This window comes from Melospiza melodia, chromosome 27 (assembly GCF_035770615.1).
Source record: "Melospiza melodia melodia isolate bMelMel2 chromosome 27, bMelMel2.pri, whole genome shotgun sequence".
NCBI lineage: Eukaryota > Metazoa > Chordata > Aves > Passeriformes > Passerellidae > Melospiza > Melospiza melodia.
In genome coordinates, this window is record NC_086220.1 from 9,187,548 (window position 1) to 9,200,285 (window position 12,738).

At 58.1% G+C, this 12,738-nt stretch overlaps 1 protein-coding gene across 17 annotated transcripts in view; it reads left to right on the forward strand.

Moving 5' to 3' along the window:
- Positions 1 to 12,738, forward strand: part of MACF1 (microtubule actin crosslinking factor 1) — a 146,973-nt gene that overhangs the window by 15,363 nt on the left and 118,872 nt on the right. For 2 of the 17 annotated variants that reach the window (XM_063177476.1, XM_063177486.1), the window contains exon 1: positions 12,194 to 12,589. The exons of the other annotated variants lie outside the window; for them this stretch is intronic. In XM_063177476.1, coding sequence (XP_063033546.1) covers positions 12,487 to 12,589 — 103 coding nt within the window. In that variant the 5' untranslated portion in view covers positions 12,194 to 12,486. Of the gene's footprint in view, positions 1 to 12,193; positions 12,590 to 12,738 lie in introns of those variants that run through there. 17 annotated transcript variants of the gene reach the window in all.

A 12,738-nucleotide genomic window follows, 5' to 3' on the forward strand; every position in this document is an offset into this window, starting at 1 on the left:
CATCTGCCATCGATCCCTGATCGAGGCAGACCCAGGAGGAGCTGCTCCCAGGGCTCCTGCACTTCTCTCTTTTGTCCCTTTGGAGCTCTGGGGCAGCTCAGGGAGCCCGGGGAAGCTGCTTGGCAAATAACTGGGAAATTTTGAGCTGAAATTGCTGCTCCAGGCTGCTGTTGCCACAGGCTGGGGGCTGATCCTGCTCTGCTGAGCGTGTTTTCACTGTTTGGCTGCAGGTAGACGGTGGCGTTTGGGTGCGGATTGCTGATTTCCCACTTGAGCTCTTTCTAAAGCTCCTTCCCAGTGCTGTGCCCTCTCAGGCTGTCCCTGGAGAGGCAGCTGGGACACCCGATCGTGCAGGGCTGGCCCCTGGCAGGTGGCTGGAGGCACGCAGCCCTTGTCCCACGGTCACCAGCCGCGAGCCCGGGCTGTGGGAGAGCAGCTCAGCTTACCTGCAGCTCTGAGAATGCTTTCTCTCCCCTTTCTTTCTCTATTTTTTTTATCCTCCCTGCTGTCAGAGGAGCTTTTTTTTTCCCCCCCTGGAATTCCCAGCCAGCCTCAGGAGTTCTGCTAGAGGGACAGGAGAGCAGCAGGCACCTGGAATGCCATTCCTGTCGCCCAACAATGCTGTCATTGACTTGCCCCTTTTCACAGCAAGGCCTCGGCTGGGCTTTACCAGCTGATCCCATTGTATAACAAAGGTGAATCAATTCCATGTTTAATTTAGCAGGGAGCCAAGGGAGTTGTCACCAGCGGGCTGGCACTGTCCCCACCCTCCCGTGCTGCTGCTGTGAAGGGTTAATCCCTCAGCTCTGTGCTGACAGCTGCCCTGAGTTATCGAGTCTGGGAGGAATATAATTCACTTTCTTATGCTGCCCTGGTGTCCATCATGCATTTTTCCTGAGCCTCGCTGCAGCTGGCACTGGGAATCAATGTAAGAGGAGCCCCGAGTGGCCATGTGCTGCCTGGGTGTGGTGGCAGCTCTGTCCCCTCCGTCTCCAGCCCCTTGGCAGCCAGAGCAGGGATGGCTGCTGGGTTTGGGTGTGGGTTTGGGTGCATTGAGCCCCACTGTGTGTTTTGGGGCTGCTGCTGAAGCTCTCCCAGCCCCGTTTCCAGCTGCAGCTCGGTGAGCTCCCGTCGTGCCCGCCACAGCGAGGTGCAGGCGGCCAAGATGACATTATTAATCGTGTTTACAAGGTGACTGCTTGCTGGAGCTGAGCTGGCAGCCTTCCCCTCTCCAGGTGCTGCCCAGAGCCCTGCTGGGAGCCTTGGCTCCTGTGCTGGCTCCACATCCCAGAGCTCGTGGCACTTTCCGTCCCTCCAGCCCGGAACAAGGACATGGGGACATGGGTGGCACGTCCCCAGTAAGCCCAGTCTGTGGGTTTTCCTCTGTTTTGCTGCCTCTAGAGCCAGTGATGACGACTTTGTCTGTCACCAGCTGTGTTTACCATAGCCCTTTGTGGTTTCAGTTCGGTGGGGTGGAGGCTGGAAGTGTCCAACCTGGTCTGGTGGAAGGTGTTCCTGCCCTTGAGGCCGAAATGGCCTTTAAGGTCCCTTCCAGCCAAACCAGGCTGGGATTCTCTGCTTGGAGGAGGCCAAATGCTGCTTGAACCAGCACAGTTTGAGCCCTTTCACGCTGCTGGGGGCTTCCCAGTGCATCCAAGCACAAAAGGGGTGCCCACAGGGAATGTTTGGCTCTGTGGCCCTCACTGGCGAGGGGATGCTGTGCCGTGCATCCTGCTGTCACTGCTTGGCATTGCCATGGATCTAAGTGTGCTCCCAGCACTGAGAACAGCCAGCCCAGCCTGCCCTTGAGCTACAGAGCTGGAGGAAAACAAGGTTTTATTGCTGGAGAGGTTTCTTTTCCCTTCTCCCCCCTCATCTCTATTCATCTCCCCGGGGAGGTGGAGGCAGCAGCGGATATTGGAGCTGGGAGTGTTTCATATGTAAATGCTCGTGTGTGTAAGTCCAGGCCCCTGACCCCCGGCTCCGTGCCAGCATCCATCCCTGTCAGCCCTCCAAGGGGCTTGGAGAGTGTCCCAGTGCCCCCAGCTGGGATGGGGCAGGGGGGCCCTGCCAGATCCCTGTCCCCATGCCGGGGACAAAGGACCCTGCCCCGGTGGGTGTGGGGTCACCCGGACTTTCCACACAGTTTCCATCTTGAGTTTCGCAGGGCAGCGTTGGTCACGGCCCTGAAGTGACCAGATCCTTTGGGCTTGGCCGAGGAAAGCCATTAGATTACAAATTTATTGCTGGGTTAATTTTACCAGCGAGCTCGGGGCCGGCTGGTTTCGCTTTCTGAGGAGTTTTGTTGTTTACTTGGTGGCCGGCTCAAACCTGGCATCTCCTGGGCCCTGGCCGTGCATTGCCAGCTAATCTGGCTCCATCTGACCTTGGAGCTGCCACGTGCTTTCCCCAGGGGAACCAAGCTCAGATTTTCCCCTGTGACCAAGGAGTGGGTCCATGTCACCTCACCGTGCCGCATGTGCCCGCAGTGAGGAATTTTGCAGCTCCGCTGAGTTTCTGCTGTTAAAAAGGAGAGATTTGGGTGTTAGGTGCTGCCTGAAGGATTGTGGGGGTCAGAGCACGAGGCAGGAGCAGCATCCTGCCCTGCTGTGTGCCACAGTGGTGCCACAGCTCGTCCCCTTGTCACTGTTTGCTTTCGTCCCATCGCGTGGTGGCTTCCCCGAGGAGCAGACGGGGCCGCCCAAGGTGGCCGGGTGTGATAAGAGATCCAGGGCCAACATCTTCCCTGGGTGGAGGCCCTGGTGAGTTTTGGCTCTGCCAGCCCTGTGCCTGAGGAGGATGGGGCTGGTGTCTCCTGGGAAAGGGTCAGGGACACTTTTCCAGCACGGCCACCCATTGAAGTGTCCCCCTGCCAGGCAGGGACACTCCCAGGTTGTGCCCTCACTGAGGATCTCTGCTGATTTACAGCTTTCCCACCACTTCTGTGTGGTGCCAGGGATGGTTTTAGCCTCAGAGGGGTCCGGCTCAGCCCTGCTGAGGGAATCTGCTGGGCCTGGGCCAGGCTGGAGGGGTCCGGCGGATCTGGGGCTTGAACGGAGCGGCCAGAGCAGTGTTAGCAACTGGATTATTTCATTTGCTTTTTAACAGGGATTAAGTTTCTCTGCAGGAGAGCAGGTCTCTAGGGAACAGAAGTTTTGGGCTCCTGCCTCCCCCTTTTTTTTTTAATCCTGCATTTCTCTTGTGCTGCTGCGCGCCAAGGCCAACTGGCCGTGAGCTGGCGGGAGCAGCTGGGATGAAGCATCACTTCAGGGCACAGCACCGCCATGACCTGGGGTGTGATGGAGTTTGGAAGGACCAGGACCAGGCCTGGGTGCTGTGGGGAGGCAGCTGTGGGTTCTTTGCTCCTCAGATCCCCCTCTCCAGAGCAGGGTGCTGGGGCTGGCTGGCACAACAAGCCGCCGCTGCTTCTCCCGCCTCCCGCCCGGCGCTAATCAGGTTTCACACTGCTTAGTTTGGGACATCTAATGAGATCAGGGCTCAAGGTTGCTGCCTGCCCTCCATCTGCAGAGGAAGAGGAGGGAATCGGCTGCTTCCTTCTCTTTGACCTCCATTTCTCAGAGCAGGCTTTGCACATCTTTGGTTCCACCACCGCCGTGTTCGCGGCCTGGCGAGGCTGGGGAGACCCTGAGCTGCTTTTTGGGGCTCACCTGGGGACCCACAACTTTCTCACAGCACCTTGGGCAGAAGGTGCTGTTTTGAGCTGCTTTTTGGGGCTCACCGGGCGAGCTGCAGGCAGAAAAAAGGGGGGACCCACAACTTTTTAACAGCACCTTTATTTGTGGGGAGCAGGACGAGGCCACCATCAGAAGCCAGGGGACAGCCCAGCCCTGACCCCCCTGGCCCCAACACCCCCATTGTGTGGGGCCTGTGCAAACACAGCAGCCCCCAAACAAAGCCCAGCCAGTTCCCACTAGCCCAACATTTGCCTGTTTCCCCCGCTGCCAGGCAGCCTCTGCTTGGCGTTGGAATAACGAGAGCCTCTCTGCGCAGACACCGGCTCTTTTGTTAGCTGGCAGAAAAGGAGTTTTGATGCCGGCCATCCCTCCGCCCCCCTGGCTTTCCTGCTCCCTAAGCCGCTGCTGTGGGAAGTGCAAAGCTTGGGCTTGAGCTGCTGGGGATGATCCCAGTGCTTCCACTCTGATGTGAACCCCCGAGCAGCTCCTCACCCCAAGCGGCCGCAGCACAGTGGGGTCTGCCTCCTCCAAGAGAGGGGCTGGGGTCTGAGACCTAATTTGGGGGATTTTTCCAGCATTTGAGGGATATTTCCAGCATTCAGGGCATTCCTGCTGTGGGAAGTGCAAAGCTTGGGACTTGAGGGATGATCCCAGTGCTGTGGCTCCCATCCAGCTCTTCACTGCTCCTCTGAGCAGCCACAGCACAACAGGGTCTGCCTCCTCCAAGAGGGGCCGGGGTCTGAGACCTAATTTGGGGGATTTTTCCAGCATTTGGGGGATTTTTCCAGCATTCAGAGCATTCCTGCTGCTTGGCTCCTTTGCAGACAGTGGCAGCGTGTGCAGGATTTGGCATTTGCTTTGCTCTCCTGTGCTTCTCCCCTCTGCTGGGCTTTCCATCTCTGGTGAGGAGGTTTTTTTGCTGATTTGTTTTCTCGTGGCTTTCTCCCCTCACTGCCGGGGTGTGCTGGGAATTCCTGAGCTGCTGTTTACCCAGCCGTGGAGAGGAGACGGCGGCGGCTCTGTGGAGGTGTCCCCGTGGCCGGAGGGGCAGGGAGGGACCCGGAGATGGCATCGCCTTCCTCCTCCTCCCCCGGCCTGGGAAAGGAGCCACCTCTCGTGTCAGCACAGGCCCCTGGCAAGGCGTGCAGACCTGTGTGTCCTCTTGCACGTGGGTGTGCGAGCAAGCCTTCCTCTGCCCAGGGCTGGTGCTGCTCCCTCCCGAAAGCACCACGCTGTTTGCTGCTGGAACAACTTTTGCTGTTCCTTGTGCATCCCCATCCTCTTCCCTCCCGGCATTTCCACGTGCATCCAGGATGGCTCCAGTCTCCCTGTGCAGCTTTTGTCTGTCCCTGTTCCCTCCTGCCCTCCCCGTGCAGGACGATGCCACCGAGTCCGTGCCAGCTCCAGTGCTTTCCGTGAATTTCATGGCATCACTCAGCGAGCAGGAGCTGCCAGCGTCCTCGGAGGGGTGACAAGGCAGGGGAGGCTTCCCAGAAGTGGGAAGCGATGAAATAATGCCTGAGCTGCTGCGTCAGCAGGATCCCAGCAGCCTTGGGATGGGAGGTTTGTCATGCTGGGAAAGCAGCGGTGAGATCACCCCCCTCCAGCATGACGCTCATCCCGGGCTGCAGGGAGGGTTCCAAAGGGCAGGCAGGGCTGGGAAGAGTTGGATTGAGATGTGTCCAGGCTGGATTTGTGTGCTCGTGGCTCGTGGGCAAGGGATCTGTGTTAGGGATCTGCTGGGATCTGTGTTAGGGGCACAGGGAGAGTTAGGAATGAGATCTGTCCAGGCTGGATTTGTGTGCATGTGGCTCATGGGCAAGGCTCTGTGTTAGGGGCACAGGGAGAGTTCCAAAGGCCAGGAAATGCTGGGGAGAGTTGAATTAAGATGTGTCCAGGTTGGATTTGTGTGCACGTGGCTTGTGGGCAAGTATCTGCTGGGATCTATGTCCCAGCACAGGGAGTTGGATCACTCTGGGGAATGCATGGAGTGCTGCTGGCTCTGGATGCCCTCAGTCTGGGGCATCAGAATGTGAGCCCCACCGAGGAAAGGAAGGTGATGCCTTGGAAATGCCAACTGCTCTTCCTGCAGGAAACGTGGGAGCCTTTTCCTGGTCCTGCTGTGTGGGCAATGGTCTCCTCCTGAGTTATTTTTGGGGTTCTCCAGGCCCTGGGTTCTCCTGTTGGCTCTGTCCATCTCACAGAGTTGGTCTCTTTGGATGGCCCCTGTTGGGATGTCACATTCCTGTAGACCCCATAACTGCTGCTGTGCTGGAGGATTTGCCCTCCAGCCTGGCAGCAGGAGTTCATGCTGCTGGGGAATGATTAAGTCATGAGCAGGTGGCCTCCAGCTCAGCTGTTTGCCTTTGCAGGATGAAAGCCACAGGAATGATGTTTGCTTCCAGCCCTGCCTTGAACCTTCTTATCCTGCCCTCCATTTCTGTATCCCACAGCAGTGGGGTCCTGGGGTGCTTTCCCATGTCCCCCCCCAGTTCAGCACTGCCAGCCCTGCTGTGGGAAGGGAAGTCTTGTCTTTTTTGAAAGATATTATTCTAATTTTGGTGCCCAGACGTCTGCTGGAAAAGGGAACATCTCTGTTCTTATCAGTGGAGCTTCCTTTCCCTCAGTTCTGATTTTACCACTGATGGTGCCTGGGGGGGTTCCAGGGTTTCCTCCCATCCCCTTCTCTCTCCCCTTGTTTTGCTGACCTCTGGAAGCTCCTCTGTGAGACATTTGCAGGCAAATATTGATTTGTGCTGCTCTCACGGTGCAGAGTGGGGGGAGTGGTGCAGCACAGCCCCCGGCCCTGGCTGGGATGGAGCTGCTCTGCTTAATCCAGATGAATCCTACTTCGAGCTCCTATTACTGTGTAAATGGGGAGCAGTGGAGGGATCCTCAGAGCCAAAATCCCTGTTTGCACAAACCCCTGTGTTTGGGATGTTGGTTTTCCAGGGCCACAAGAGCTTTGGTGTCTGTCTTTCCATAGTCATGATTTTTGCCACACTGGGGTCGGATGGTGATGATGCAGATGAATCCCACCTTGAGCTTCCACTATTCCTGTGTAAATGGGGAGCAGTGGAGGGATCCTCAGAGCCAAAATCCCTGTTTGCACAAACCCCTGTGTTTGGGATGTTGGTTTCCAGGGCCACAAGAGCTTTGCTGTCTGTCTTTCCATATTTTTGCTGCACTGGAGTTGGGTGGTGATGATCCAGATGAACCCCACGTCGAGCTCCCACTATTCCTGTGCAAATAGGAATAGGTGAGGGGATGTGGAAATCCCAGTGGAGGGATTTTCAGAGCCAAAATCCCTGTTTACACAAACCCCTGTGTTTGGGACGTTGGTTTTGCAGGGCCACAAGGGCTTTGCTGTGTCTTTCCATATTTTTGCCGCGCTGGAATTGGGTGGTGATGCCCAGTGCTGGAGTTGGGTGTTGATGCCCAGGGGCCAGCACGGGACCCCTCAGGCTTTTCCCTGTCCCTCCCATCAGGAATGTGGCCGCGGGGGGATGATGAAAGCCAGGAGGAAATGCTGAAGGTGGGGAATGTGCCCGCTGTGCCAGGAGCCGGCTGGCGAGGGCTCCGCGGCCGTGCCCGCACACGCTCTGGGTGATTCACCAGCAGGGCAGGGATGGGGAGCAGGAGCCCGGGAGAGCTGGGCAGCGTCGGGAGCTGTGACCTGCCCTCGTTCCACCTTGTTTTTAATAGCCCGGATCAGAAGAAACGTCATCTTTGTTCTGGCTTTCCTTTCCCAAGGCTGCTGGCGCCGCGGGCAGGGTGGAGCGGGGCGCTGCCCGTGCTTGCCGGGCACAGCGGGCACGTGCGGCAGCCAGGGATGGGCCTTGCTGAGCTGGCTGTCTGTCTGTCTGTCTGTCTGTCCGCAGCTGCCTTTGCTGTGGTTTGCTAGGAGGGTGTGATGCTGCGGAGGGGGGGGGGGAAAGAATGATCTCAGATCTGGGCTATGGAGGGAGGGATGTGCTGCATCCCCTGCGTGTGCTGCATCCCCTGCATGTGCTGCATCCCCTGCGTGTGCTGCATCCCCTGGATGTGCTGCATCCCCTGGATGTGCTCCATCCTCTGGATGTGCTGCATCCCCTGCATGTGCTGCATCCCCTGCATGTGCTGCATCCCCTGCATGTGCTGCACCCCTGCATGTGCTCCATCCCCTGCATGTGCTGCACCCCTGCATGTGCTGCATCCCCTGCATGTGCTGCATCCCCTGCATGTGCTGCATCCCCTGCATGTGCTGCACCCCTGCATGTGCTCCATCCCCTGCATGTGCTGCACCCCTGCATGTGCTGCATCCCCTGCATGTGCTGCATCCCCTGCATGTGCTGCATCCCCTGCGTGTGCTGCATCCCCTGCATGTGCTCCATCCCCTGCATGTGCTGCATCCCCTGCATGTGCTGCATCCCCTGCATGTGCTGCATCCCCTGCGTGTGCTGCATCCCCTGCGTGTGCTGCATCCCCTGCGTGTGCTGCATCCCCTGCGTGTGCTGCATCCCCTGCGTGTGCTGCATCCCCTGCGTGTGCTGCATCCCCTGCATGTGCTCCATCCCCTGCATGTGCTCCATCCCCTGCATGTGCTGCATCCCCTGGTTAAGGGTTAGGAGCTGTGTTTGTTCCAGCCCTGTGCCCCCAGACAGCCCCTCTGGAAGTCCAGACAGACTCCTGCCCCTGGGTGATGCTATCTCAACCCACCTGCCCCTGGGTGATGCTCTCTTTGATTTACCAGGGCACCCCTGATCCAAATCCTGGACTCTCCTTCCCCTCCTGCTGGTCGATTTTCAGCCGCTGTCATAACTGAACGAGATTTGCTCCTGAAGCTCCCAGAAAGGAGGAAAAAAAAACAGCAGAAAGGGGAAAAGCTTTGCTGAGGAAGCACGGCAGGAAACCTGGCTCCTGTCCTGCAGTCACGAGTTTGTGCGTGCTCAGCACTGCTGCTGGACAGGCCCTTTACCTGCTGTGGGGTCTGGGGTGCTGCTGGGCAGGGTGGGGTGACCCTTTGGGGCAGAGAAGCCCTGCAGGGCACTCCCAGCTGCTCCCATGTCCCGTTTTTCCTGCTGCAGGCAATAGAGGGGCTCTGCTGGGCTAAGCTGGGGGGGCATCGGCAGCACCCCCACGCACCTGGGCACAGGTAGAGCCCCAGAGCAGTGCTTCACCCCGGCTCAGTGCTGCGGGGTGCCAGCTCTGTCTCTGCCACAGCCGTGCCCACCGCAGCGTTTCCACAGTGCCACCTGGCTGCCACCTCCCCGGGCTGGCACACGGAGCTCGCGGAGCTTCTGCTGCTTTCTGCGAGGCCACAGCAGGCAGGGCATGAAGGAGCAGCCCAGAGGCTTTGCCCACAGCCATGCCAGGGTGCCTCCATGCCCCGAGCGGTGCCAGGGCACGGGGCTGTGCCCGGTTCCTGCCCGGCAGCTTCCCTGGTCATATAAGGAGATGCCGGAGCCGGGAGCCGAGGCGGGAGCTGATCTCTGCCGCCTGAGCATTACTCACTGGGGAGGCACATGGAGGGGGGAGGAACAGCCCGGGACACCCAGAGCTTGCCGTGACTCAGCTCCAGGCAAGGGGAGCGAGGGGATCCAAAATCTGCATCCCCTCAGCTGCCCCGTGGGGGACCCTAAACCCGGGCGGGGGCAACACCCTAAACCCAGTGCTGGGGTCCCACCGTTCTGAGCGGCACAAAACGCTGCCCAGGGCACCCTGTGGGGCAAGGGGGTGCCCTGCAAGGTGCAGACCCCGCTGTGGGAGGGCAGGGCCTCTCCCCTCCCCAAATTCCTGCGTGGGCAGGAGATGTGTCCTCTCCCCACCCCTTTCCTTTTCGGGCAAAGCCGCCTTGCGAGGAACTAAAAATGAGCTGTTTGTGTTTTGGGTGCTCTCGGTGGTTTCCATGGCAGGGAGGGGGAATGTGGGAGCTGGTGGCTGCATCCGGGGCTGGGTGGTCCCCAGAGCTTGGCAGAGTCATCCCAAAACTCAGCGTTGGCTCCTGACACCCCCTCCCTGCACTGTCAGGCACCTCCTTCCTGCCCTGTCAGCTTCCTGCAGTGCAAAAAGGAAAGTGGGGTGACGGTGTTAAACTGGGGGGATTTGGGATCACAGGAACCCCCAGGGTGTCCCGATGCAGCAGAGGGATGTATTGATATAAATACAAATAAATATATAAATTATAAACATATAATATAAATATATTTATAGAAATATAAATAAATATAAATATCAATGCATTGATATTTATATATATCATACATATTGATATAAATATAAATTTATATAAATATATTCAGAAATTCAGCTCGATGATCCTCGTGGGTCTTTTCCAAGTCAGGGCCGTTCTGCGATTCCATCAAATTCTATTTATATGCACAAAAACCATATATTTACATACAATTATATATATTTTAAGAATTTCTTTCGCCCAAAGCCTTCTCCAGCTGCAGCAGCTGGCAGCGCTCAGTGCATTTTATCGTCCCCTCTGTGCAGGAAACACCCGGGATGCCCAAGAGCAGCTGAGCCCCCACGGTTGCAGCTGGGGTGAGGGGATGTTGGAAACCAGCTCCAGCTTCCTGTGGCACATCCCAGCTCCACCACGTCACCAGCTCCCATCTGCCTGGCAGGAGGCTCTCTGCCCCTCTCAGGCTGGACCAGGGGCCCATTTATGGTGGCCTCGTGGTGGGTCATTCCTCCTGCGGCTTTAACAGAAAGCAGACCTCTTTTTGGGGGGGACAACTATGCCAGGATATTTTTCATCCAGGCAGGGATGGAGCTCTGGAGAATATATTGCAACAGCGCCGAGCGCCGGGGCAATTCTGTATTTTTTATCACCCATCTCCTTGTCCCAAAAAAATGTGGGGGCTGCAGGAACCCCAGTGAACGATGCAATTATAGGGTTATGGGATGGTTGGATGGAAGTGACCTTAAAGATCATCTCATTCCATCCAGGGTAGTCTTCCACCATCCCAGGGTGCTCCAAGCCCTGTCCAACCTGGCCTTGGGCATTTCCAGGGATCCAGGGGCAGCCACAGCTTCTCTGGGTAGCCTGTGCCAGGTTTTGGAATGTTTTAAAGCAATGTTTGGGTCCAAACCCCACCCAGCCTGTCCTTGGACACTTCCAGGGGTCCAGGGGCAGCCACAGCTGCTCTGGGCAAACTGTGCCAAGTTTTGGAATGTTTCAGGCAGTGTTTGGGTCTATCAGGTTTTGCTCGATATGGTTTTCTTTGTGTGCCTGACTGGGTTTGGGGAACTGTAACTTGCAGCTCGGGGTTGTAAATATCCTATAAATTTCTGTTTGCACCTGGATGGAACCTTGGATCTCATGGCGTTTTCCCCAGTGTGGAGCAGGAGCTGTGGGACGGCATCTGCTGCATCTCCTGGTCAGCAACTCCTGAGCTGGGATTCCTGGCTCGCCCACCAGTAAATCCTGAGCCAGGCTGATGCTCTGCAGCTCTGCTCCGTGCCACCCTCACCTGAGCAACAAGCCCCTCTTGTCTGAGCCCCGGGGAGACAGAAACGGCGAAAAACGCGCCTTTAATTCCGCGCAGCCTCCGTCCAAGAGCCGCTTTCTCCCCGTGGAGCTGCCTGTGAGGGGCTGTGAGATCAATCCAGCCTTTGTGGGAGCCTCCCCAGCCCGTTGGCCTGTGGTTACAGGGGCGGAGGGGCCGGGCAGGCGCCGGCTGCTCTCGGTTTGCCCGTTCCTGGCACCGCCGGCAGCGGAAGCGTTTCCGAACAGAACCGAAACCCTGAGTAACGCCCAACACCGCGGTGCAAACCGTTAGTAAACTGTGGGCTGCACAGTGTGCCGTGCTGAGGGCAGGCAGAACGCCCAGCCACGGGAAGGGTGGGGGAACGCACAGACCTCTGCTCTTAGAGCATCTTTTGGGGTGTTTCCTCATGGTGGGGTGTTCTCCCGTTATTCAGAGCATCCAGGGAGGGTGATGGGGGTATACTTGTGCTCCTCAACCCCCAGAAAGCCAAATTTTGTCACTCTCCCACCCAGCCACGGGAAGGGTGGGGGAGTGCACAAACCTTTGGTGTTAGAGCATCTTTTGGGGTGTTTCCTCACGGTGGGGCGTTCTCCCGTTATTCAGAGCATCCAGGGAGGGTGATGGGGACGTGCTTGTGCTCCTCAACCCCCAGAAGGTCAAATTTTGTCACACCGTTGCTGGGCTGAGTTTCCTGCAGACGAGCAGGGCTGGATCCAGCCCGGGATGCCCTGGAATTGCTGTCTCCGTGTCCCGGCTGCGTTTGGCACCTCCGGCTGCTGCTGGCAGGGGACGCTGCTGACTGTCACCCATCCGCGGGGGGGCTCACTGAGGATTTGTGGCTGTCCCAAACCCCCTTTGGTGAACTCAGGGGCGTTGTGGCGATGCCTGCACGGCAGCTGCCGCCGCCGATATCCCCTCGGCCGCGGCTCCTTCTCAGCGGGGCTGGGAATGGATATTGAGGAGATGACGTTCAAGCGGGGAAGGGAAGGAGGGGGGGAAAACGACGGCGAAGTTTGGCCGCGAGAACTCCGAGGAAAGATGTTTGAGGCGGCCTGACGCTCGCTTTTCTCCCTTTACCCGCCCCCTCTTGGAGCTCCCAAATCTCCCAGTCCCAGCGGCGCTGGCTGTCCCAAAGCCCTGCCAAGCTCCGGGGACAGGACACGGCCAGAGGCGCACGCAGAAGTTTTGGAAGTTTCTGCTCAGCCCCCATCCATCCGTCCATCCATCCCCTCACCCTCCCGGCGATGCTGGGCTCCAGCAGGAGAAGGAAACTCGGAGCCAGGATTGGGTTAAGGGGCCGGCAATAGGAAGCGATGCCTCTCTCGGAGAGCTCCTATCTGCCACCCGCTGCCTTTGTCCTCAGCCACGTCCTGGGCATCGCCGGCGTCCTGTACTGGAGGAGCCGGAGCAGGGAAGGTAGGGCAGGGAAAGGGGGGGTGTTTGGGGGGGCACAGAGTGCTAAAATGGCCGGCACGACCTGGCACGGGTTGTTGTCCCTCCCCGGGAGCCGTGGCAGCGACAGGGACAGGCGTGGCTGTGGGGAGGAGGGAGGAGGACACACACGG